This window comes from Acomys russatus, chromosome 7 (genome assembly GCF_903995435.1).
Source record: "Acomys russatus chromosome 7, mAcoRus1.1, whole genome shotgun sequence".
Taxonomy (NCBI): Eukaryota; Metazoa; Chordata; class Mammalia; order Rodentia; family Muridae; genus Acomys; species Acomys russatus.
In genome coordinates this window covers 54,433,186-54,458,889 of record NC_067143.1, presented here as the reverse complement: position 1 = coordinate 54,458,889, position 25,704 = coordinate 54,433,186, and the positions used below count along the sequence as shown (strand labels likewise).

The 25,704-nt window shown below is 46.8% G+C and overlaps 3 protein-coding genes and 1 non-coding gene across 4 annotated transcripts; all 4 read left to right on the top strand.

Annotated features, from left to right (window-relative positions):
* Positions 1–978: 978 nt before the first annotated feature.
* LOC127192147 (olfactory receptor 52K1-like) lies at positions 979–1,996 on the top strand. The gene has a single exon (XM_051149468.1). It carries the CDS (start codon positions 1,046–1,048, stop codon positions 1,994–1,996), a length of 951 nt encoding a protein of 316 aa, XP_051005425.1. The 5' UTR covers positions 979–1,045.
* Positions 1,997–6,585: 4,589 nt separating this feature from the next.
* Positions 6,586–6,719, top strand: LOC127192480 (small nucleolar RNA SNORA70). The gene has a single exon (XR_007830967.1). It is a non-coding gene; the product is annotated as a small nucleolar RNA SNORA70 (small nucleolar RNA).
* A 6,481-nt stretch (positions 6,720–13,200) lies between these two features.
* LOC127192146 (olfactory receptor 52K1-like) lies at positions 13,201–14,212 on the top strand. Its single transcript, XM_051149467.1, has one exon. It carries the CDS (start codon positions 13,223–13,225, stop codon positions 14,210–14,212), a length of 990 nt encoding a protein of 329 aa, XP_051005424.1. The 5' UTR covers positions 13,201–13,222.
* A 6,810-nt stretch (positions 14,213–21,022) lies between these two features.
* Positions 21,023–22,033, top strand: LOC127192145 (olfactory receptor 52E8-like). The gene has a single exon (XM_051149465.1). The coding sequence runs from the start codon at positions 21,023–21,025 to the stop codon at positions 22,031–22,033; it is 1,011 nt and encodes a 336-aa protein (XP_051005422.1).
* Positions 22,034–25,704: the final 3,671 nt, after the last annotated feature.

The following is a 25,704-nucleotide window of genomic DNA, read 5'->3' as shown; positions in this document are numbered from 1 at the left end:
ACAGTGATTCGCCTGCCTCTGCCTCCCAAGTGCTGAGATTAAAGGAGTGTGCTACCGCACCCGGCCAATGATCCAGCAAAATTCAATCCACAGAATGTAACCAAGAAAACTACATTAAAACAAGCTATTCATGGTGTCATTGCTATAATAGCCAGAAAACTGAAAATAATCCAAGTCCCCTCCAACTGTGAGTGGATAAATGGGATGTGATGTCTACATGGTGATACACTATTCTTTCATTTAAAGTGAATAAAATAAGCTTGAACCAGGAGTGGTGGTGCACGCCTTTAATCCCAACACTCAGGAGACAGAGGCAGGAGGATTCCTGTGAGTTTGAGGTCAGCCTGGTCTATGTAATGAGTTTCAGGACAGACAGAGATATGTAGAGAGGACCTGTCCTTAAGACAAAAAAAAAAATGTGGTGGCTGGAGAGACAGCTCAGCAGTTAAGAACACTGGCTGTTCTTCCAGAGGACCCAGGTTCGATTCCCAGCAACCACATGGCAACTCATAACTATCTGTAACTCCAGTTCTAGGGGATCTGGTACCCTCACACAGACATATACATGCAGGCAAAACACCAACGCACATGAAAGTAAATAAATAGTTTTTAAAAGATTAAGAAAAAAGTGGATAAAATACTGATGTATACTGCAGTATGGGTAGATCATGACACTCAGAAAAATACAAACCAGACATGGTGGCACGTACCTGTAATGCCAGCACTCCAGTGGCAGAGGCAAGAAGTTCATGAGTTCAAATACACAGCTGCAAAAGGCTAAATTTTTATTATTTCATTTATGGAGAATATCTGCTCCCATGACTTGTTTGAAAGCAGCAATGATTTATTGAAAGATGTATATCTCATCAAATAATAAGCCTAAATGTCTTCTTTTTTCTCTAGAAATATTGGAAACTCATGAAAGCCCAAGCACCCAGGCCAGCCTGGTGAGAAGCTGGGGCAGCGCCTAGCAGGGCCTTTCCGGGACTGAAACCAGGTACCCTGCCCCTCCTTCTCCCTGGAGCCTCCTGTGTCCCCCAGCATCATGTCAGGGTGGAGCAATGGCACCTACAATGAGTCCTACACCAGCTTCCTCCTGGTGGGCTTCCCAGGGATTCAGGAAGCCAGAGCCTTCCTGGTGCTGCCCTTCCTCAGCCTCTACCTGGTGATCCTCTTCACCAATGGCCTGGTCATCCACACTGTGGCCTCCCAGCGGAGCCTGCACCAGCCCATGTACCTGCTCATCGCCCTGCTCCTGGCTGTCAATGTCTGCGCTGCCACCACTGTGCTGCCTGCCATGCTATTCAGCTTCTCTGCCCGCTTCAACCACATCTCCCTCCCTCGATGCCTCGGGCAGATGTTCTGCATCTACTTTCTGGTTTCTATGGACTGCAACATCCTCCTGGTCATGGCTCTGGATCGCTATGTGGCTATCTGCTATCCTCTTCGCTACCCAGAGATAGTGACAGGACAGTTACTGGCTGGTCTGGTGGTGCTGGCAGCCACCAGGAGTACATGCATCGTTGCTCCAGTGGTGGTGCTGGCCTCCCGGGTCCGCTTCTGCCGCTCAAATGTGATCCACCACTTCGCCTGTGAGCACATGGCTCTGATGAAGCTCTCCTGTGGGGACATCTCACTGAATAAGACTGTGGGGCTCATTATACGGACCTTTAATAGAGTCCTGGATATGCTCCTGCTAGGAGCCTCCTACTCCCGCATCATCCATGCTGCCTTCAGGATCTCATCAGGTGGAGCACGGTCCAAGGCCCTGAACACCTGTGGCTCCCACCTGCTGGTCATCTTCACCGTCTACTCCTCTACCATGTCCTCATCCATCGTCTACCGTGTGGCCCGCACTGCCTCCCAAGATGTGCACAACCTACTCAGTGCCTTCTACCTGTTGCTCCCGTGCCTGGTCAACCCCATCATCTATGGGGCCAGAACCAAGGAAATCAGGCAACACCTGGTAAGATCATTCCTGAGTGCAAGCCCATGAGTCTCCTCTGATAAGTCTCTGTTGGCGCCTCAGTTATCCCAGGTAAAACTGAGGGAGGCAGGAAATGGATACACAGGGACAAAGTTGCAACTTGTGTTACATTGTTTTATTTTAATTAAGTCAGCATATAAAATAATAGATATCTTTTTTTGTTTTGATTTTTGGGGGTTTTTTTCTTTTCTTTTTTGTTTCTGATTATGGTTTGGTTTGGTTTTGTCTTGTTTTGTTTTGTTTCAGACAGAGTTTCTCTGTGTAGCTCTTGCTGTCCTGGGACTCACTACATAGACCAGGCTGGTCTTGAACTCAGAGATCCACCTGCCTTGCCCCACCTCAATCCCCCCACCCGGGGTTCCTGAGATTAAAGGCATATAGAACCACCACCTGGCTCTTTGTGGCATTTTTCTTACATATGTGGTGTGATACTCTGCTCTAATTTGTCCCCTTCCCCCACTGTCCTTTCTTAAGCCCCTTGTGTCCCTCCGCCATTGCTGGCTCCTTTCATGCCGTCCACCTTCCGTCACATGCATCCACTGTCGCTGTCATTGCTGCTTCCCACAAAGGTTTCCTCACCTAGAATAGAAGTGAGGGATGGCGGGAGGGGGGGGCGGTATACCAATGGCACCCTCAACCCTGCTCTGCCCAGCACTGTAACAACAGGTACCGTGCTCACAAAAGAGCATCCGTGTGCCCATAGTCACAGAGCAAACCGTGTTAAAGCTCTGAGGCTGTCCTTTTCTATCCTCTCTTTAGCAAGCCCTTCAAAGAATTGGATAAAACGTGAAGAAATCTGTATCCATTCGTTTTGAGATCTCTCACCCCATGAGGCCTTCATGCTGTCCAAGTTTACAGATGACACTTTAAATTTGGGGGAGGGGTGTCTCGTGAAAACAAAAGTGACCTCTTTAAAAAAATTTAAAAACTAAGAATGCATCTTGACATCTGGGTACCAGCTTTTCAAGAAAACCTGTTACTGAGTAAATAAACTAAGGAAAAAGGTTCTCCATGTTCTAGGAAGAATCCAATGGCAGGCTATTCACAGAATATCGCAGGGCCGTTTTCTATCCTCCCAGGCTGCTCCTCAGTCAGCAGTACAAGGTCTAAAACAGCACATTTAACCATCCAGAAGATTTCACTGGAAGCCTCATAGAGAAGCCCCAACTTCGAAAACCCATAGGGCAATTTTGTCATTAAAATTATTCTCTTTTTTAAATTTATTTATTTATTTATTTATTTACTTTACATCCCAACCACAGCTGCCCCTCCCTCCTCTCCTCTCCTCCTACCTCCTCCCTCTTCCCTTCCCTTCCCCCATTCTCCTCTTCCTTCCTACTCAGAGAAGGGGAGGACATCTTCTCCTGTTGAGCCTAGACAGGGCAGCTCAGTTAGAGGAAGGAGTCCAAAGGCAGCAACAGAGTCAAAAACAGCCCCTACTCTAGTTGTTAGGCAGAAGGATAGCTATGAATTTGATGCTAGCCTGGTCTATCTAGCAGGTTCTAGACCAGCCAAATCTACATATTAAGGCCTTGTATCAAACCAAATAATAATAGTAAATTATCATTAGTAAGAGTGGCTGGGGAAGTAGGTCAGTGGCAGAACACTGGTATAACATGTGCCTCGGGGCCCTGGATTTGATCCTTAGCACTGAAAAGATCGCTGCTGCTGGTGAAGCAGGGGAGGGACCGCTACTTGCTACTCCATCCATGGTCTCTGGAAGTATCATGGCTCAACATACACAGCTTATTAAATAATACAAATAAATTATTAAGAATTGTAAATGGGCTGGGCATGGTGGCACATGCCTTTAATACCAGCACTCAGGGAGGCAGAGCCAGGCAGATGGCTGTGAGTTCGAGGCCAGCCTGGGTCTACAAAGTGAGTCCAGGACAGCCAGGGCTACAAAGAGAAACCTTGTCTTTAAAAATAATAATAAAATAAAGAATGTTAAATGGAGGCTAGAGAGACAATTCAGTATTTGAGATCGCTTGCCACACTTTCTGGGGGCTTTCGCTCTGTTCCCCATGTCACATTGCTCAAACCTGCCTGTAACCCCAGCTGGCCACCCAGGGCACCAGCACACATGGCACACATGGCACACACTTGCACATGAATAAACAAACACACACATAAATATAAATACATTTTTAAATTAAATGGAGGGTGGAGAGATGGCTCAGTGGTTCAGAGAACATACTGCCCTTGCAGGGGGCACAAATTCTGTTCCCAGCACCATGTGAGGTGACCTGTAACTCCAGCTCCAGGAGATCCAGTGCCCTCTTCTGGCCTCCACAGAACCTTACCCTAATGTACACATACACACATAATTAAAAATAAAATATTTTAAAAATTGAAAATGCATCCCCTCTCTCCTTTTCAAGGCAAGGTTTCTCTGTATATCCCACCTGTCCTAGAACTCACTCTGTAGACCAGGCTAGCCTAAAACTCGACCTATCTCTGCCTCTGGTGCTGGGATTAAAGGTATATGCCAACGCCAACAACTGGAAAATTATTTCTCCTAAGCCTGAGACAAAATTACAATCATATAAAGTAAGATTAAAAATAAATTGCCTTAAATCACAAAATATAATATTCTAGTTTATGGCTTGTGTCTCTTTAAGTATTGTTCTAAATCGTATTTTACTTTAACAGATTGCTTGACTGCCAGAGATTTGTAATCATTTAGTATTGATAAACATTTACATGACTAAATAGCTAAGCCTCCTCTCAGTTACTCCTGGTTGGTGCCTGGCAAACTGATGGACCAGTTGTAAATTCCCACTAGCATTCCCTTGAAGCAGTTTCTAGAACTGTAGGAGATGACAAAGCTTCCTAAGGGCTACCTTGGAAAGACAAACTTGAGAGCCACTGAGAGATCTTTCCTAAAATAAAAAAAGAAAATGGCCAGGCATGGCGTGGCGGAGCATGCCTTGAATCCCTGGTCTACAAAGCAAGTCCAGGATAGTCAAGACTACACAGAGAAACCCTGTCTTGAAAAACCAAAAAAAGAAAAAGAAAAGAAAATGTTGTAAAAATGAATAGCAGTGATGACCTTTTCTGGACTATTTTTGAATAATGTTCTTCTGAAAAGCAAATTAAAAATTCAAACCATTACTCTCTCCCTGCATCCTCCCCCAACCTGGGACAATCAAGAAACCTAGGACAATAGAAACTCCCAGGAATCTATGAGGGTGGCCCTAGCTAAGACTCCTTAGCAATGGGAGATATGGAGCCTGAACTGCCCATCTCCGGTGACAAGGCAAGACCTCCAATGGAGGCATTGGGACACCAACCCAGCCACAAAACCTTAGACCCACAATTTGTCCTGCCTACACAATGTGCAGGGGTAAAGATGGAGCAGAAATTGAGGGAATGGCCAACCAAGGACTGGCCCAGCTTAAGACCCATGCCATGAGAGGAATCACACCCCTGACAACTGTTAATGATATTCTGCACTACTTGAAGGCCATAGCCTAACGTGTAAATGCCATCAGAGAGGCTTCATGCAGGAACCTGATGGAAACTGATGCAGAGCCACACAGCCAAACATTAAGTGGAGCTGAGGGAATCCTATGGAAGATAGGGAGGGTAGAGTAAAGGAGCCACAGAGTTCAAGGTCACCACAAGAAAACCAACAGAATCAACTAACCTGGGACCATAGGGGCCAACAGAGACTGAACTGACTGACACCCAGAGAGCATGCATGGGGCAGACCTGGGTCCTCTGCACATATGCAACAGCTGTACAGCTGGGCCTCCTAAAGCTCAAGAGGAAGTTGTCTCTGACTCTGTCGCCTGCCTTTGAGTCCCTTCACTGGGCTGCCTTGCCTGTCCTCAGTAGAAGAAGATATACCTAGTCTTAATGCAATTTGATATGCCAAAGTGCACCGATATCCATGGGAGGCCTCCCCTTTTCTGAGGAGGAGGGGAGATTGGGGGGGGGGGGGAAGAGGTGGGGGAAGAGGGGTGGTTTAGGAGGAGAGGAGAGAGGGGAAGCCTCAATCAGGATGTAAAGTAAATAAATAAGTAAATCATTTTAAAACTCAGGCCATTGACTGTTTCAAAAAAAATAAAAGCTGGGCACGGTGGCGCACGCCTGTAGTCCCAGCACTCAGGGAGGCAGAGGCAGGGGGAATCTCTGTAAGTCCAGACAGCCAAGGCTACATGGAGAAACCCTATCTTGGGGGGGAAAAAGATATCTAGAGAAGACAGCCTAGGCTGGGAGACCACTTGTGACAGGCAGTTCACGTCTAAACATCACAAACAACACAGCTTTATGTTAAGCCCATTGTCTACCCTTCTAGAAAACAGAAATTCTAGAGTGGAATTTGGAGGCATACATAAGTAATAGTGCCCAGTAGTACACATTCAATAAAGCAAATACAGTAGTTATACTAAATGAGACAATTATGGATTACAGAGCAATCACTTGTGTTGGAGTGATTAAGAAGGAAGCTTTGGGTTTGTGCATGATTTAACCTCGGCCCTCAGGAAGCAGAAGCAGGCAGATCTCTCTGAGTTCAAGACCATCCAGGGCTACATAGAAGATCCTGTCTTTAAAAATAAAAATAAAAATAAAAATAAAAATAAAAATGTCTGCAGCTGATTAAGCCAACCAAGTTCCTTTCCTCCTGGGGGCCTGAGTACAACAGGTGCAAACAGCAGCATCCTTGGTAGTGTGTGCCGCCTGTTTGCCACGTGGGTTTTGCTACAATTTTATGTTGAATATTCATGTTTCATATCTCAATGTTGTCCCAAGCCTAGGTCCCAGACACAAATGTGCAGTGCCTTTGGGAAGCCCAAGGGCACAGTGGCCAGAGTTCACACTGTCCAGGTCATCATATCCACACCAAACTGCAGAATTGAGGTTCTGGATAGAGCTAAGCTCAAGGTCCCTGCCCGGAAGCTCCAAATCCAAACAAGTGTGGAGTAATCAAATTCAATGCAGATGAACTCAAAGACGCAGGAGCTGGGAAGAGGCCCATCCCTGATGGTTGTCAGGTCAAAACTAGCTGCAGTCATGGTCCCCTGGACGAGCAGCACGCCCCGCGCTCCTGCCGGCTTCCACTCTGCCGTTCTACACCTCACCAAATCATGTTCAGTAATAAATCTAACATCCAGTCTGCCGAAGAGAAAAGGAAAAGAGAAGGTTGGATCAGCTGACATTAGTGCAGCCCCCGGATGAGATGAGGCAAACTTCAACTTGAAGACACTGGAATCCATAGGAGCCTTTAAAACGTCAATGCAGCCAGGCGTGGTGGCACACGCCTTTAATCCCAGCACTCGGGAGGCAGAAGCAGGCAGATCACTATGAGTTTGAAGCCAGCCTGATCGACAGAGCAAGTCCATGAAGGCCAAGACTACACAGAGAAACCTTGTCTAGAATATACCCCCCCCCTCAAAAAAAGTCAATGTGTGGCCTGTCACAAGACCAAGACAGCCAGACTTCTAGACGTGGAGTCCTGTCAGCATAGTAGTACTGTGTAAATGCCTCCCTGATGAGCCCCAGAGAAAACCATTCATTTCCCACAGAGAAGACAGCCTTGCACAAAGGTCTAGGTCAGCAGCTCCCAGCCCTGGCTACACACTAGTTTCCTGGCAACTTCCCAGAGCAGGTGCCATTCATGGGTGTTAGGGTTTACCAAGGTTCCCTTCCCTCACTACACATGGCTGCAGGATCCCAGATTCTGAGTGTGTCACCTGTCCCTCTGGACCCACGTGACACTGTAAACTCATCATGCCAGGTCCAGGCATCCTGCCCTTCCCTATCGGCCTTGCTCAAATTCTGCTGTCTCTCAGATCCCTAGGCCTGAGCAACTCTCCTGCTATGTCCAGAATGCTCTGGCTCCAGTATATTCCAATTACACTTCCAGCTAGGAGGCATGCCTGGATCGTGCTTGGCTTTCTTCTATTCAGGCACTGTGTAAAAACATACACCTCATGTGACCCCAAGCTAGCCTCAGCTCCATACACTATGGACCAGGAATCACACCCTAGTTTTCTCTCCCACTTCACCACTTGCCTGCCAAGCCCTGGCCTTTGTCCTTCAGTGGCTAGATAAAGAACTAGGCTGAGGGAGGAGACTGGAGAGAGGGCTCAGTGGTTAAGAATACTTTAACTCCTCTTGCAGAGGGCCCAGGTTTGGTTCCCAACATCCTCAGAAACTCCAGTTCCGGAAGATCCAATGCTTTCCTCTGACCTCCACAAATACCAAGCATGTATACGGCACACATATGTACATGCAGACAAAAAAACTCATACGTGAAAATAAATCTATATTTTTTTTAAAAATCTAGGCCAGACTTAGAGTTCATTTAGTGCACATGCTGCGGTCTCCCTCTGTCTTCCCCTACGCTCGTCTCTTACCTCTTCCCCGAGCCAAAAGCTTCTGTTCAGGCTTTAGAGGCCAGGATGTGAAACAGTGGAGCTCATACAGGAATTTCCAGATTCTTCCATATGGACTTGACTACCTCAGTTTCCTCAGATGTCACATGCAAAACAAACAACAAAGAAAACAAAAAAACAGAGCCTGCTCTCTTAGGTCATGAGAATTAAATAAGAGTTCACAGGTCAGGCATACCTTAATCCCAGAATGCAGGAAGCAGAGGCAGGCTGAGCTCTGTGAGTCTGATGCCAGCCTGGTCTACAGGGTGAATTCCTGGCCAGCCAAGGCCAGAAGCATCTGACCACAGCTTGATGTGGTTTCTTCACACAAGACGTCACAGCGGGCTGTGGTATTCAGGCAGGAACAGTGGGGAGCAAGCTGGAAAGCCAGCATCGAGTGGAGTGGGGACCCCTGCTCTCTGGGGGAGAGTTCAGATTTATGCCATGAAAGACTCTCACAAAGACTGAGTTAAAACCGTCCGGGATGTATTGTATGAGAAAAGATTTTATTTCAATTTTAGAAAAAAAAACACAAGTTAAGCTACAAAGCATCAAGACTCTTTTACTAAATTGCAATAAACCTGTTAATGCATATATGCTGTTCATACATACGCACACACATGTTGTTCACATGTACATGCTGTTCACACACACGCGCACGCACACACACACATGCACACAGCCAACTAGAAAATTATAAGTGATGTGCCTGTAATTCTAGCACGTGGGAGGCTGAGGCAGGAATATACTGAGTTCAATGGTGAGTTATAGGCAAGCCTGAGCTACAGGGAGAAAAGAGACAGAGGGAGGATACCCAAGGAACCAAAGGCATTTCATTTTATCTATCAAGTGAGTAAAGAGTAAGAAAAATTAAGTCAACGTATTCTCACCTATCGAGTGTCAGACAGAGCAGTCACTAGCTACTGTCACACAATAAGAATGCCAGGAATAATATTAACAAGACCTGGGTGGTTAGTGGTCGAAAGAATAAAGATGGACATGTTTCAAAAGACAAACAAAAGCTAGGCAGAATTAGTCAAGGGCTCAGGTAGGAAGAGGGGGCACCATCAATGCCTTTCCCTGCCCTGACTGCTCGCTCGACCCCATCCCAGAAAGCATGGGCGGTAGCAGCATTCCTAACACACCCCAAAGGACGCCAGTGTTTGAAAGGAAGGGCATGACTCCAGTGCACAGTGTGGTATATGGAGACTCCTAGTAAGCAGTTGAACAGGGCTGGGTACAAGGGACAGACCTGGCTATGGGGACATGGGGTCACAGGTTGACAGACTGGCTATTGACCCATCAGATACGTGACAACCCCTGGAAGCGATGGGTGAGGAGACACTTGATAAACTACTCTCTGCAGATGAGTCCCTCCCTACTGTCTGTCTCTGTCAGGAGCTGCTCTCACTCAGACTATTCCCCACCCTCAGGATCCTGGCAACCGCTGGGGCCTTGCTAATTAGCTAAGTCAGAAGCTGGGAGGGAGCCTCACAAGTTCTTGCTTCCCTCTGGGAGGAATGAAGAGAATTTAACTCTGGTAACTGGGGACTGACTTGACCAGTCTTTACTTCCCCTGCCTGTGTGAGTCCTGGTAAGTAGGAGAGCGTGTGCTTAGGGGGGCAGGGGTGTGGGGGGGCTCTGAGAGAAGATGGTAATGAGGGCCACGGCCAACTCCACCTCCCCCAGTTCCTCTTACCCAGTGCTTCACCACTTCCAATCCAGGGGAAAAGAAGGCCACGCGTCCACATTGCTGGCCTCTAACCTTAGTTGTCAGGACTTCTGAGGGTGGCCATGTCTCCTAAGCCATCTTCTGAGTGGAACCCAGAGCCTAATCCGACTCATTCCTTTCCTTCTTGTATAAAGGTAAACAAATTCTAGACTTTTCTGACAGGTGTGAATCCCAAACGTCTCGTTCGTCAATGCCCCATGTACAGCTCCCTTCTCTTCTGCATGTTGAAACAACCACGTTCACCGTGCAGGTCTGTGTGCGCCTAAGAGGACAGCAGGACGGGGTTTCTGTCAGCACAGACAGCACCACAAAGGAACCTATTTTGTATAAGAAAGAGTTGTAAGACTAAACTTTCCTTTTTCTGGACAAACGGGAACTAAGATTGTATCATCTATCGGCAGACTCAGGAGTACAATGTGTGCCTAAGCCCACTGAGCAAGGCAGCGGCCTTTCCTCTGTCCCCAGACTTCCTATTCATGTCCAGCATTTAGGGTCAGGCCCTGAGCTCACTTCTCGCATTTACTAAAAGAGGACATAAAGAAAAAAGCACTAAGCCCAGTCTGGTGATACATTCCTGTACCATCTCAGAACGTGGGAGGTAGAAGGAGAGGATCAGGAGTTCAAGGTCAACCTCTGCTACATAGTGAGTTTAAGGTCAGCCATGGAGGACATAGCTTTAAAGAAAGATAAAAAGAAAGAAAGAAAGAAAGAAAGAAAGAAAGAAAGAAAGAAAGAAAGAAAGAAAAAAGAATAAGAAAAAGAGCAAAAGAGTCATCCACACTGCTCATCATCTTTATCAATTTCACATGCTGAGAAGCCAATATTATAACTCCCAATTCACAGCTAGGATAGAATAAATCCCTTGACATCACACAAGTGAGTGGCAGACCAGGCTCCCCCATGAAGTATCTCACTCCACCGTGCTGTCCTCCAGGAGATCAGCACACCCCAGCTTTGAGCCGTGCTCTTGCCAGCCTGGCTGCCCTCCAATGAAATGTTCTTTTTTCTTATCAGTGTCAGCTACACTTTGACTGCTTCTTACAAGGTCAGGAACCTACACCCAGCACTCTGTCCTGTCTTGACCACATTTAGACCAACCCAAACTCTTGTCCCTAAAGCCTCCTCTAAAAAGTTAAATTTTGCCTGGTGTGGTAGCACACATTTTTAATCACTAAGGAGGCAGAGGCAGGCAGATCTCTGAGTTTGAGGCCAGACTTGGTCTACAGAGCAAGTTTCAGGACAGGCAGAAGTACACAGAGAAACCTTGCCTTAAAAAAAAGAAAAAAGGAAAAAAAAAAAAACAAGCAAACAAAACCACTAGGTTTTATAGATTAGATGGATTCTGGGTGAGTCTTAGGAGGAACAAGGAAGGACTATTCAGAGGGAGGATGGTAGCTCCACAGAAAGACCTACACTTGGACAGACTTTTGGTAAGATAGGTTGTTTCACAAGAGAACAGACACCCCAAAACAGGCTGGCCTTCAAAACAAAACAAAAATTTTATCTACAAAAGCCATTGTCCTTTCCAACAGCAGAGAGCTGTACTCAGACCAAGGCACCCTGCAAGGAACCACATTCCTGCTGGAGGGCCAGACTCTCTTCCTGCTAGATTCCAGTAGACTCCTGAGCTCCGCGGGTCTCTGGTGCCAAAGGTCGCAGGTGCTGTGATCCAGGGAGGCCCGAAAGAACATGAACATTTGCAGTCCCCTCCTCTGACCTTTCTCACTGCTGCTGAACAATGTGAACTGTGAGCTGCCTCTGACCTCCTGAGGCGCTCTGAGAACCTCAGCCCTTCCCTTAGCTAGCCTCAGTCCCAGGATCCGCACTCCACAGCTTCCTCTGCTCAGACGCTGGGGTCAGCCTAGGATGGATCTCCAAATTAAAGGTCTGCAGTTCTAATGAGACAGCTGTACACTTGGGGTTGAGGAGAATGGAGCACTTGGGTGATGGTTCCAGAAAGATGTAGGGGTAGGAGGAAGAAAGAGGCAGGGGAAGCAAGAACCAAAGAAACAGAGTTGCTTGGCTCCATCAGATGGTACAGTCATAAAAGATAACAGAGAGAAGCTGCCCCGCCCCTTGTGACCCTCTTTTTATATTATATGAAGTACTCTGAAGGCACGAGTGGAGAAACAATCCTAGTATAGGGAGGAACTAAACCCCAAGGTGCGGACGAGATGGGAGAACGCTGTTGGTTCGTACTGGTAAGAGTTGAGTCTGGGCTATCAACAGAATGAAAAACCACAGAGGTTTGTCAGGGTCCTCACATTATTCCTGGAGGACTGTTGGGTTGTCTTGTTTGCTTGCTTGCTTGTTTTAAGTGGCAACGGCCTAGAATGTCAGCTCGCCAGCTCTCTGCTGAGAACAAGTGCTGTAGATCATGGCACACTTGTAAAGGATGTAATTTAAATCCACAGCAGTGTGTCTTTTGAAAGTAACCCCCCACTCCTGCTTGGCTCAAGACGAGGCATAAGCTTCCCACTGCTGTCACCCATCTCCCTTTGGGGTGAGGAAAAGGAAAACTTCAACTCTTTCCCTCTGACTCCCCAACCTCACACACACCTTTCCGCCTCCTCAGGTGGGCACAGCTCCTGGTCAACAGCAGTGTCCAGCCACCTCCTCTGTAACTCCTGCATAGCAAGACTGCTCAAGCATGAGATTTTTTTCCCCCACCTTGGCTTTTGTCACCTCAGCAGAAGCCAGGATGGAGAGGATTCCATTTTAGCACCCTAGCGCTTACTGCATTTTTAACTGCTGTCATTGTGATCTCATTCAATACAATGGAAATTCATTCAAGACAAGAGACAAATATATTACTCACCAAATGCTCCAAGTCCCCGGTATAGAAAGCAGCACAAAGTAGGTCTTCAAGGACTCATTAGTGAAAAACATGGGAGAATAAACATGAGGGGCCACGGAAAATAGTTCTTTCTTAAAGGATCACACTATAAATTAACATACGGCTCATTTCCTCCTTAGAAATGTGATAGTTGGTGATTATGACTACACCCAGGCCAGCCTGGTGAGAGGCTGGGGCAGCGCCTAGCAGGGCCTTTCCAGGACTGAAACCAGGTACCCTGTCCCTCCTTCTCCCTGGAGCCTCCCGTGTCCCCCAGCATCATGTCAGGGTGGAGCAATGGCACCTACAATGAGTCCTACACCAGCTTCCTCCTGGTGGGCTTCCCAGGGATTCAGGAAGCCAGAGCCCTCCTGATGCTGCCCTTCCTCAGCCTCTACCTGGTGATCCTCTTCACCAATGGCCTGGTCATCCACACTGTGGCATCCCAGAGGAGCCTGCACCAGCCCATGTACCTGCTCATCGCCCTGCTCCTGGCTGTCAATGTCTGCGCTGCCACCACTGTGCTGCCTGCCATGCTATTCAGCTTCTCTGCCCGCTTCAACCACATCTCCCTCCCTCGATGCCTCGGGCAGATGTTCTGCATCTATTTTCTCATTGTCTTTGACTGCAACATCCTCCTGGTCATGGCTCTGGATCACTATGTGGCTATCTGCTATCCTCTTCGCTACCCAGAGATAGTGACAGGACAGTTACTGGCTGGTCTGGTGGTGCTGGCAGCCACCAGGAGTACATGCATCGTTGCTCCAGTGGTGGTGCTGGCCTCCCGGGTCCGCTTCTGCCGCTCAAATGTGATCCACCACTTCGCCTGTGAGCACATGGCTCTGATGAAGCTCTCCTGTGGGGACATCTCACTGAATAAGACTGTGGGGCTCACTGTTCGTATCTTCAACAGAGTCCTGGATATGCTCCTGCTAGGAGCCTCCTATTCCCGCATCATCCATGCTGCCTTCAGGATCTCATCAGGTGGAGCACGGTCCAAGGCCCTGAACACTTGTGGCTCCCACCTGCTGGTCATCTTCACCGTCTACTCCTCCACCATGTCCTCATCCATCGTCTACCGTGTGGCCCGCACTGCCTCCCAAGATGTGCACAACCTGCTCAGTGCCTTCTACCTGTTGCTCCCATGCCTGGTCAACCCCATCATCTATGGGGCCAGAACCAAGGAAATTAGGCAGCACCTGGCAACTCTGTTCCAAAAGACTCAGCAACAGGTCTCCACTGAGAAGCCCCCAGTCCCTGCCCTCACGTAGAGAACTTCCTGGCTCATTGGTTAGATTTGTGGATCCGAAAATCACTTTTCACTATTCAGTGAAGGCAGGGCATTCATATGAGTGAATCATCTCTGGTATAGATTATCTCAGCTATAATCATACCTTTTGTGACAAGGCTCCATTCGATAGCCCCAGCTGTCTAGAACTCCTTAAGATGCTCTTTTTAGCTTACCAAATGCTAGCAGTAGAGGCATGAGCCATGGTGCCCAGCTTATCTACATCCATCTTTGAGAGTCTTATGTCCACTTTCTGAAGCCAGCAACTACCAGCTGAAAGCAAGTTCTGTCCCTCGCTCGTCCCTTCCCTTTGCATCTGCTTTATTCACTTGTTTATCTATGTATCCATAAAATGTCCTACCATACATCATGTAATGCAATAATTGCAAAGAAAGAAAAATTTGCCTATGCCTAGAAGAAGGTCCCAAATCTATCCATTTGTGGCAATATGATATTCAATAGTAGTTTATGTACAAAACTCTGTGGAGCTGGGCAGTGGTGGCACATGCCTTTAGTCCCGGCTCTTGGGAGGCAGAGGCAGGCGGATCAATGTGAGTTCGAGGCCAGCCTGGCCTATAAAGAAAGCTCCAGGGCAGCCAGGTCTATTACACAGAGAAACCCTGTCTCAAAACACACCACACCACATCTCCCCCCAAAAAAACACAAAGCTCTGTGGAAAGGAGGAGGATTCACTAAAGGTAGGAGTGCCTCACAGAGAAGGCGGTTCTCCATAGAGGAAAGGAAAAAGAGTGAAGATGTGGAAAAAGTTTGCAAAGCAGAAAAAACTCGGGGCTTAGGAAAGGAGGGAATCAGAATAAGATTTTTGGTTCTGCCACTCACAAGGGATAAGAGCACAGAGCAACCTTGGAATACCCCACCCCTGCACCCACCCTCACCCCCACCCCTACCCCCAGCCCAAGCCCCACCCAAACCTTTGCCTCCTTGTCTGCAAAATGGAGGCAGCATCTCCTGCCTGATAGAGACTGAGCTAGTTGAAGGAGAGCCAACGTATGATGCGTTCAAGGAGGTGCTACATGGATCTAAAAGAGCAGAGCATGAAAGCCAAGTCTTGAAAGAAAGACAGGCCCTTCCATTCTTGAAAGGAGAGGCGAGGACAGCTCTGCTGTGTCTGCATAGACCCTTAGTCACACACAGATTTCACTCAACTCTCAGCAGGTAGCACAAAGGAGCAGGAGCACTGGAGAGCGAGTCTGACCTCTGTGTACAAGAATGGATGAGATGGGAGTGCTCTGAATGGGTGGAAAACTTTCAAGTCCAAGAGGTCAGCATGAAATAGAAAACAAGGCATGGGAGTGATGATCCACGGCAGGACCTTGTTTGCGGGCTGTATGGAGGTAAATGACCATTAAACAAGGACATTAAATAGATCATTAAAAGGATGAGCTCCTCAGTCAGTGCTCTGACCAGTGCTGGATTGGCTTCAGGGACCCTCCCATCCCAAAAGGTGTAGATATTCAAATCCCTTATGTAAAATGACATAGTAATCACATGCAACCTGCACTTGTTCTCTCATATACTTTAATCGTTTATAGACACTTATGAGACCTAATGCAATGTAAACACTATATAATTATCATGCTGTGCGCTTAAGAAACCATAAACACAGAGCGACCCTGTCTAGAAAAACCAAATATTTTAAAATAAAAATAAATCATAAGCAGAAAGATCTATTTATGCACAATACAGATGCAATTTTTAAAATATTTTTCATCTGTAGTTGACTGAATCCTGCACGTAGCGACCATCTGTAGGTGGGGGCAGCTGACTCTTCTGTCATTCGGGTAATGGCTCGGCAGCTAGGAATGAGCCATGGGTGCTCTTGCAAAGAACCTAATTTCAGTTCCCAGCATCCATATGGCAGCTCACAAACATCTGTCACTCCAGTTTCAGGAGACTTAACACCCTCTTCTGGAATCTGTGAGCACCATATATTCATGGTGCACAGACATATATACAAGCAAACAAATGTGAAAAATAAAAATAATTCTTTAAAAAATTATTTAAAATTCTCTTTAAAAAAAAGAAAGCCATTGATTAGGAGCAGTGTGCAGAAGCATCAAGATTTAGCTTCTCAGAGCAATATCAAGAAAGTAACTTATTTGTCTCTTTTTCTAAAAAGATTTTGATTATCTTTATTCAAAAAATAAATGTGAGCTTGCATGTATGCATGTGCAGTACATGTACCCACATGTACCCACAGAGGCCTGAGGAGGATTTTGGATCTCTGGGATTGGAGTTACAGATGGTTGTAAGCCACCTGATGTGGGTGCTGTTAACTGAATCAGGGTCCTCTGGAACAGCCACCAGTGCTCTTAACCACTGAGCCATCTCTCCAGCCCCAAAGAATTGTTTCCTATTACACATATTCAACTAAAACCTTCCTTTTCTCAAAAGGGCCTTGAGCACTTCAAATACAAAATGATGATGTTTCCTAACACGGTACCAACCAACTAGCTGATGTGTATTTAAAATAAACCTATAAAACAACAACAATAAGGCCTAAAGTAAGCACTAAAAAATAACAGAATGAAGAGAAACAGGTGCTTCTGGGTTTCTCCTTGGTCCCTCCTTCAAGTCCCTGGAAATGACTCCCCTCTGGGACTCTCCTCTGGTCCTCCACACAGGCCCCAGGTATAATTAACTCTCCCTCCACAGACCCACAGAGCAGTGCCGTGGAACTGGGCACTGATCACCACCAACTTAACCTCTTTGGAGGTTAAATCAAGGCCTGGCAAGGGAGCGGCTTCGGAGGCTATCACAGGCTGCCACGGTGAGGACAGAGTTATGGGGAATTCGGAGGCAGGTAAACCTGAGGTTGGAGCCTACTTTACCTTTGACGAACTTGCATTGCAGCCCCATAATTTAATGCCTGCAGTACATTAAGAATGCTAGTTCGATTCTCTCCACTTCTCTATTTTCACCTACAGGCTAAGGTGAAAGAGTGTTAATCTCTTGAAGGCGCCACACGCTACATAACAGACACCTAGCACTGTAATAAACCCTCTTACCTTGCTGTGAGAGTAAGACAGCTTAAATAAAGGGTTCCAGAGCTGCCTCATGAGCTGGGCGGTGGTGGCACATGCCTTTAATCCCAGCACTCGGGAGGTCGAGCCAGGTGGATCTCTGTGAGTTCAAGGCCAGCCTGCTCTACAAAGCGAGTCCAGGATAGTCAGGGCCAAAACAGAGAAACACTGTCTCGAAAAATCAAAAACAAACAAACAAACAAACCAAACAGAGCTGCCTCATGTAGGGCACAAGGGAAACCAAGGTAAGGCTTAGAGTTGATGCTGGGCTTCTCTTGCTAGGTGAGACTAATAAAGTCACTTTAAATCCTTGGTCCTAGTGGGGTTCAATTTGCACTCGTTCACTCAGCCTCAAAGAACTGCTTCAAGGTTTAATTGGTCCCTTTGTACACTCACCTCCAGCACACTTTATAAATGCCCTGATCTGTAGCAGGCTCCGTGCTAGACAGTGGAGCAGAAGTGAATAAGCCATGGTCTCCCCACTCGAAATGACTTTTGTCTAGTGAGGAGGCATACCGTGAGAAAGGCATGCCGAGGGCTCAGCCCAGGAAGGGAGACAGAATATTGGGATCTAGGGGTCTATAAGAAATTAAGGCAAAGCTTAGCTTCTTTCATGACAGTTGAGTTTCATAAACTGGGAGACAGAGTAGGAAGTGTGAGATGCCCAGAAGACAGGAGAAAAACAACCATCTCTCACCTGAAGAGTGGCTACAGCAAACACATCCTTTGTGAGGATGGGGAAATGAGGGTTTTTGTTCTTTGGGCTTTTGGTTTGTGTTGTTTTTCCTGTGGGGGTTATGCCTCTTTCTTCAGGACTCCCAGGAAGTCCACAGTCCTCATTTCAGCCCTCTGACTGTTCACTCACACGGCGGAACTCTGCACATCGGTCCTTACAGGACAATCTAGCATCACTGACCTTACCCTAGTAGTCTGTAAGTTCATCCACCTTGAAGCCTTCCCGGAAACCAAGGCTCTTCCAGTTTCTGCCAGTTTGCTACTGGCTCTCATTCTCCCTCCTCTCTCTCTTAAGTCTTCCACTGATGCTATCTCATACCCCACATTTCCATCTCCGACTTCAATCCTTCATCTGAACTCTCCACTTGTATGCACAGCTATTGACTAAAAAACAAACTCTTCACTTGTGAATTGCTTAAAGTACCCAAATGCCATTCAGTAACTGCACCTTTAATAGCCTCAACCCACTTCCTCCCTTTTCAGGGTATGGCAACTCCAATATAATCATCATAGCTTTAAAGCCTTAAAATTGTAGATCATTTTTTTTTCCTTGGTTGGCTACTATGTGATAGATTTGACTCTAGGAAGTTCTTCCTTTTTTCTTTCTTTCTTTTCTTTTCTTTTTTTTAACTTTTCCTTATTTTTTTCTAAGTTCTTTGTTGACCAGTTTAAATGGCAGCCCCCTCACCTCCATCTCCTATCTTTTCTTCACAGGGTCATTATTGTGCGTAGTGTTTATTGACTGCCTCAGGGTCCCATATCAAAGAAGTTCCTTATTAGCCAGGCTAGATGGCTCAGGCCTGTAATCCCAGCACTCGGGAGGCAGAAGCAGGCAGATCGCTGTGAGTTCAATGCCAGCCTGGTCTATAAAGCAAGTGCAGAATAGCCAAGGCTACACAGAGAAACCCTGTCTCAGAGGGGGGAAAAAAAAGTTCCTTATGGAATCTACCCAAGGAATGCCAAGATACAAAACAGAAAAACAAATGAGCCTATGAAAAGGACAAGATAACTTTGTCCAAGTCAAGAGATCCTCGGGCAGCCTGCCGGGTTCTTCTCCCTTATGCCCTCTGGCATATCTGAGAAAGAGGACTGCAGGATCACCCAGTGTCTTCCTGGCTCCTGCTCCCCCAGGGTTCAGTTCCCTCCTATTGTGAACCACTTCTTGCCTCGCCCAGGTCTCGCTGCCACCATCCTCTACAGTCCTTTTCAGGCTCGCCTATGCACTCTTTCATCACTTTGCCACAAAGGCTGTCTGGTCCTCATTTAATCCGAACAATGCTAGGTCTCCCCAAATCTGCAGTGTTCTGGAATGTCCAGAAAGATACCCCAGGGTTGGGGGTGGGAATTCCAGATCCACCCTGTCCTGAGTTCTCTCTGGTGTGAGGGTTTGTTAGAAGACACGCCTCTTCTGGTATCCAGAGGGAGTCAGTCTTAGGGGCGCAAACACTGATAAAGAGGGAGGAGCACACTGGGTCCCAGATTGCTCCACAACTTGCAAGGCTCCTCTGATCTTCAGGGTAGATAGCGCTGTTGCAGTGAAGTGACTAGTTGCTAACTCTGCCTGGCCATTTTCTGGGGATTCCAGACTTCAGATTCCAAAACCCAGCAAGTCCGAGGCAAACCTTGACAAGATTCGAACCCTGAACTTGTGAGATGAGAACATTCTGGGTGTAGATCCAGCTATGTCGTTTATTAGCTGTGTGACTTTGGACTAGGCCTTTACCTCTCTGTGTCTTGGCTTCCTGGTTGATGAAATGATGGGTTTTTAATTATTTTTAGACAGAGTCTCATTATGTAGCCCTGGCTGGCCTGGAACTCACTATCTACACCAGGTGAGTCTCAAACTCACAGAAGTCTGCTTCCTGAGCAATGATGGGTCTAAAGGCATGCACCGCAATACTTATCAAAATAGAGATATTTTTTATTTTACATTTATTTATTTATTTATTTATTTTTTATATGAATGTCTTGCTTGAATACATGTCTGTGCATTTTGTGTGAGCCTGGGGCCTGCAGAGCTCAGAAGAAGGCTCTTTGTGGCCTGGAGCTGCAGTTATAGGCAGCTGGGAACTGAACCTGGGTGCCCTGCAAGAACAGTAAATGTTCTTAGCCCTCTCCTCAGCCCCAAAGCGAAGTTGTTGTTGTTGTTGTTTTTAAGTTAATTTCTGAAATCATTTGCAACATTTTCTGATGTAAAGTCACTAGCAAATAGATGCCACCTACATACACAGCCTTCTCTTACTCCTCATCCGTCTACCCCCAACCCAAGCCACAAGGAAGCTGTGGGTCTGTCTAGCGGCTCTGTGCTTAGCGCTCTGGTGAACCCCTGTTTGTCCTGGCCTCACCCTGGTGAAGGGAAGTAAGTTTCCTAAACAAGGCCTGGCAGGAGATGCCACAGTCAGACTACAGGAGCTAAGGAGGGACCAGAATATGCAGCCTGGTACTTTTGGATCAAGAAAACCAGTTTCCTCAGCAACTTCCCTCTGCCCTAGGCAGTGTACCTTGAGCACAGAGGTGAGGCCATTGTTTCCGGCTGGCTCCACTCTCCCCAGTTTGAAGCCCTACTTGGGTCCTGCCCAGGCTCCTTGAAACAAAGATCCTTTATATACTTTCGACCAAAAGAGTTTGCTTGTTTTTTCTTGTTTTGTCTCTGAACATTGTTTTCCCCCCTTTCATATACCACATCTAATTTTCTGGCTTACATTTCACTCAACAATTAAAACACTGTGACATCCTACAACAAATATCTTATACATTTGTATTTTACAAGGGAAAGCCAGGAGCTCCCTGAGAACAAAGAATGTCTTATTCATCTGTGTAGCTCCCATACACACGTGGCATTATACATGTCTGCTTTTAAAGCATGAGAGAGAGAGAGAGAGAGAGAGAGAGAGAGAGAGAGAGAGAGAGAGAGAGAGAGATTTTTATTATGTAAGCCTCAGGCTCTTAAAACAGCCGTTTTGTTCCAACAGCCTCTGATTCTCACTCTTGGTGCCAGCCCAGGACCAAAGTCAATGGGTGAGAATGGAAATGCCAGTGTCTTCAACTTTTCCTACACCAGCTTCCTCCTAGTGGGTTTCCCTGGGTTGCGGGAATGGCGGCCCCTTCTGGTCCTGCCTCTTGCCTTCCTCTATGTGTCCATTCTTTCCGCCAATGCCTTAGTCATCCATACAGTGGTGGCCCAGAGGAGCCTGCACCAGCCCATGTATGTGCTCATCGCTCTACTCCTGGCTGTCAATATCTGCGCTTCCACGGCTGTGATGCCTAAAATGCTAGAAGGCTTCGTGCACTATGCTAACCCCATCTCTCTACACGGCTGCCTGGCACAAATGTTCTTTATTTATTTTACTCTCCTTCTGGACTACAATCTCCTGCTGGCCATGGCTGTTGACCGCTATGTAGCCATTTGCCATCCACTCCGCTATACTGACCTGATGACCTCACACTTACTGGGCCTGATGGCCACTTTTGCCCTGACACGGAGCCTAGGGGTGGCAGTGCCCCTAGTGGTACTGACTGCAAAAGCTCGATTTTGCAGGACATCCGTGATAAGACACTTCACCTGTGAGTACATCGCACTGCTGAGCATAGCCTGTGGTGACCTGACCGTCAACAACCGGGTGGGACTGGCTATGAGGCTGGTCACCGTGACCTTTGACCTGGCCTTACTGGGAACCTCCTACACTCGTATCATCTACGCTGCCTTCCGGATCTCTTCTGGAGGAGCCCGAGCCAAGGCCTTGCACACTTGTGGCTCCCACTTGCTGGTCATCCTCACCATCTACCTTTCCGGTCTTTCCACTTCCATTGTCTTTCGAGTGGCCAAAACCGTGTCTCAGGATGTCCAGAACCTACTCAGTGCCATATACCTGCTGCTCCCGGGAGCCTTGAATCCTCTCATTTACGGGGTGAGAACTAAGGAGATTCGGCAGCACATAGAAAAAATGCTCTGTGGACTGCAGTCACCCTCAGACATCAGGGAGAAGTCACAGACTGTGAGAGGGGACAGGGAGTTACCAGGATAAGAGGGTGTTTGAGGTTGAGAAGCTGAGCCTGTTTGTGGCCTGTGAGAACAAGAAATAAGTAGTCTGTACTAACAGGCAGGATGGGGCCTGAGCAGGTGACAACTCAATAGCATCCTCCTGTTGCAGCTATGACTTGTTGATTCCTTAGAGCATTCTGTTATTACGCACCACACCCCCATAGAGTTGCCTGTGTTTATTCTTCTAAGTTTATTTTGTCTTCTTTCCTATTTTTCTTGGGGGGGGGGGCAGATCCAAAGGCCAGAGTAGTGCCTACCCTGTACCTCTAGAGCCCCAAATGACCCTAACACCTAGGTCAGAACCCTGAGGTCTCCTGGGACACACAGACAAGGTGGTGCTACAGAGCCCAAATCTGAAAGAAGACCAGAGTAGGCCTCGACCTGGGGACCTGAGTCTGACTCGAATCCACGCCAGGTCATTCTCTCAGTGGCAGTGTGATCTACGGTAACATCACTTCCTCACCAGGTACAGTGGCAATGTCTCAGGATCACTTGATCCCAGGAGTTGAATGCCATCCTGAGCAACAAATAAGACTCTCTATGTAATAATAAAGTAACTCTGTTGCTTAAGACTTCCACAGCCTCCTGTCATCTATGACCTTTAGGTATGTCCCAGAAATGGGCTATTGTGCCTGAATGCTACACAGAACCACCTGCAAACCAAGCTGGATTTTTTTTTTTCCTCTTCCTCTGCTAACAGATCATAGGAAACACCTTAAGAAGCCATAAGTGTAGATTAGGAAAGAGAAGTCAGTATAGCACAAGCAGGGGCCATGGAGTGTGAGTTGTTTTGTCCAACTTACTTGTGCCTTCAGTGCAAGCCCAGTATTGTACATGTTCTTCCGCTTGGTGACAAAATGCTGTGCATGCTCGAAATTATGGCTTGGTGAGTCAGACAACAGCCCACTCCTGGTATGTAGTTCATGATAAATGGTAACTTGGTGACCCACAGTTAAGTGTCCAGACTCTACTTAGGCTCACCACCAAGCCAAAAGCTTTCTCAGACGAATATATTCCCAGAGGATGTACCCAGAAGCTTTACCCCGAGATCTGGGTCCTCCTGTGGTTGCCCTCGGGCATCCTGCCAACCAGAGGCTGCAGTTAACCTCTGTCTGCCACTGTGACTCTGCTGGATCACATGGCTCAAGGAGCACAGCAATTCCCACCGTTATCTTGGATCTGTGGCAGAGGCTTCGCTTGCTCTGGGCCACATTTAAGCAAACAGCTTTTTCAGGAATCAGGCTAAGACTAGCACACCCAAATGACAATTTTGCCTCCTAAATCCAGAAGCCTGTTTAGATGTTCTTGGTCCTACCCTTTTCTTTCTTGCTTGCTCCCCCCCACACCCGAGACAGGGTCTCTCTGTGTTAGCCTTGGCTGTCTTGGACTTGCTTTGTAGACCAGGCTGGCCTCAAACTCACAACGATCCACCTGCCTCTGCCTCCCGAGTGCTGGGAACTAAATTATGACAGAGCTGATGAATCAATATACCTTCAAAACAAGCTTTGGGGTGGCTGGAAAGATGGCTCAGAGCTTAAGAGCTCTTGTAGGGGACCCAAGTTTAATTCTCAGTGTTCACATCAGGTGCCTAACCACCATCTATCATCCCAGCATTCACGGAATGAAGATGGTGGAGAAATCACCAAGTCGATGTTGACACTAATCTCCATCATTCTAGGATGCAACTGGCTTTATTTTGCCATCTTTTGAGTGGCTAACAATTGCCTTTTCCTAGAACAATGGTCCTCCCACTATAGTCATAGGATAAAGTAGAAAGTCTGCAAGCTGCAGAGGGTGTGCTACAATCACGCACTCTAGAACAGAGGAAATAACCACGGGATGGTTCTAGGAACCCTATTTAGACTGAGACATAACCCAGGAATGACTCCATGATCACCTGACCTCCACAAGCCTAGACCCTACCTACAGACCACAATGATTTGAGGTTACCTGAAGTTGGTGGCAGTGTACAGCACCCTGTCAAAAGCCAGCAGGGAGCAGTAAGGAAGGCTTACCTCAGGGGAATGTGGTCTCCCCTTCATTCAAGGGCTCTAGAGCTATAGACTTGACCAAACCTGGAACCAGGATGGAGAATTATAACCATTTATAGGATTCAAACTGAACTCTGTGTCCTTGGCCCCAACTCATCTGCTCATACAGGTCAGATAAGAATACAACAGCCCTCCCATCTATTTGGTTTCTAGGAACTCCCTAATTAACTGGCCCAAGCACAGATCTCACATACAAATAAGGCTGTGGCCTTGACTGTTGTCCTTTACGGTAACCAAGCATACTTTGCCTATGGGGTTGACTAAGACAGCTCTAGGAATTCAAAAAATATTTACCCAAACATAATCCAAATATGCGCTAATCAAACAGAGGCTCCTGTGACCAGACACGGCGAAGGCCTTCCACAACAAGCAAGGCAGCAGAGCCCGAGACTCCAGTTTGCGGAATGGCCTCAGTACAAACCATTCTCAATTCTCAGTACTAAAACCCACAAGGCATGCCAGTTACAAGAAACAAACAGAAACTTCAAGAAACCAAGATGGCCTGAGACATTAACACTGCCTCAGGCTACAGATGTGGCCCTGTGGGTAGAGTGCCTGCTTAACATGTAAGAATCCCTGAGTGTGAGGCCCAGCATTGCGTACACCAGGTGCAGCGCCACATACCTGCAACCTTCTCAGGAGCTGTAAGCAGGAAGATCACAGGCTCAGGGTTCCCTCAGCTACATAGCAACTTTGGGGCCAGCTAGGCTTCATGAGACATCAGCTGTCTTAAATAGACTAAAAGCTAATGGGAAACATGGACAAATTAAGTAAACGAAATCAATTACTAACAGGAGACTATCAATAAAGATAAAATTGATTTTTTTAAAGTATCAAATTCTAGAGCTAAAAGCATAAATGAAACATTTGCTAGAGAAATTAAACAGTTCTGAAAAAGGAAAAAAATCAACAAGCCTAGGGACTGAAAAATCAAAATTATTGAGTCTAGGAAACAGAAGTAGGAGGGAACACAATTCAAAGGGAGCTACATGGCCGCCATTATGTGAAACCCAGATTCATTGAGCTACATGACAGAAAAAAGAAAAAAATAAAATAAAAAAGCTGAAAAATGGACAAAAACTTCTTAGATTTAATGAAACATGTCAACCCACAAGAGTAGAAAATACTCCCACTAAAACACATAAAGGCTTTACCAAAAAATATGAATAGTACTGGCCTCCCAGCACTTGGGAGGCAGAGCAGGCAGATCTCTGAGTTCAAGGCCAGCCTGGTCTACAAAGTGAGTCCAGGACAGCCAAGGCTACACACCCAGAGACTCTGTCTCAAAAATCCAAACCAAAATTTAAAAAAAAAAAAAGTAAAAAGATAATAATTGTAAGGATATGAAAATAATAAGGACAAGAAAACAAATCTGTTTTGTTTTTGTTGCTGTTTTGAGACAGGCTCTCTGTGTAGCCTTAGCTGTCCTAGACTCACTTTGTAGACCAGGCTAGCCTTAAACTCAGAGATCCACTTGCCTCTGCTTCCCTGAGTGCTGGGATTACAGGTGTGTGCCACCTTGCCTGGCTCCTTAAGCACTTTTTATGGAACTATAATGGCGCTGTCAACATGGTAGTTCCTCAAAGTCAAACACAGAATTATA

Excerpts from the sequence above, each read along its gene's own strand:
- LOC127192147 (XM_051149468.1), top strand. The coding sequence starts at position 1,046 with ATGTCAGGGTGGAGCAATGGCACCTACAATGAGTCCTACACCAGCTTC.
- LOC127192146 (XM_051149467.1), top strand. The coding sequence starts at position 13,223 with ATGTCAGGGTGGAGCAATGGCACCTACAATGAGTCCTACACCAGCTTC.
- LOC127192145 (XM_051149465.1), top strand. The coding sequence starts at position 21,023 with ATGGGTGAGAATGGAAATGCCAGTGTCTTCAACTTTTCCTACACCAGC.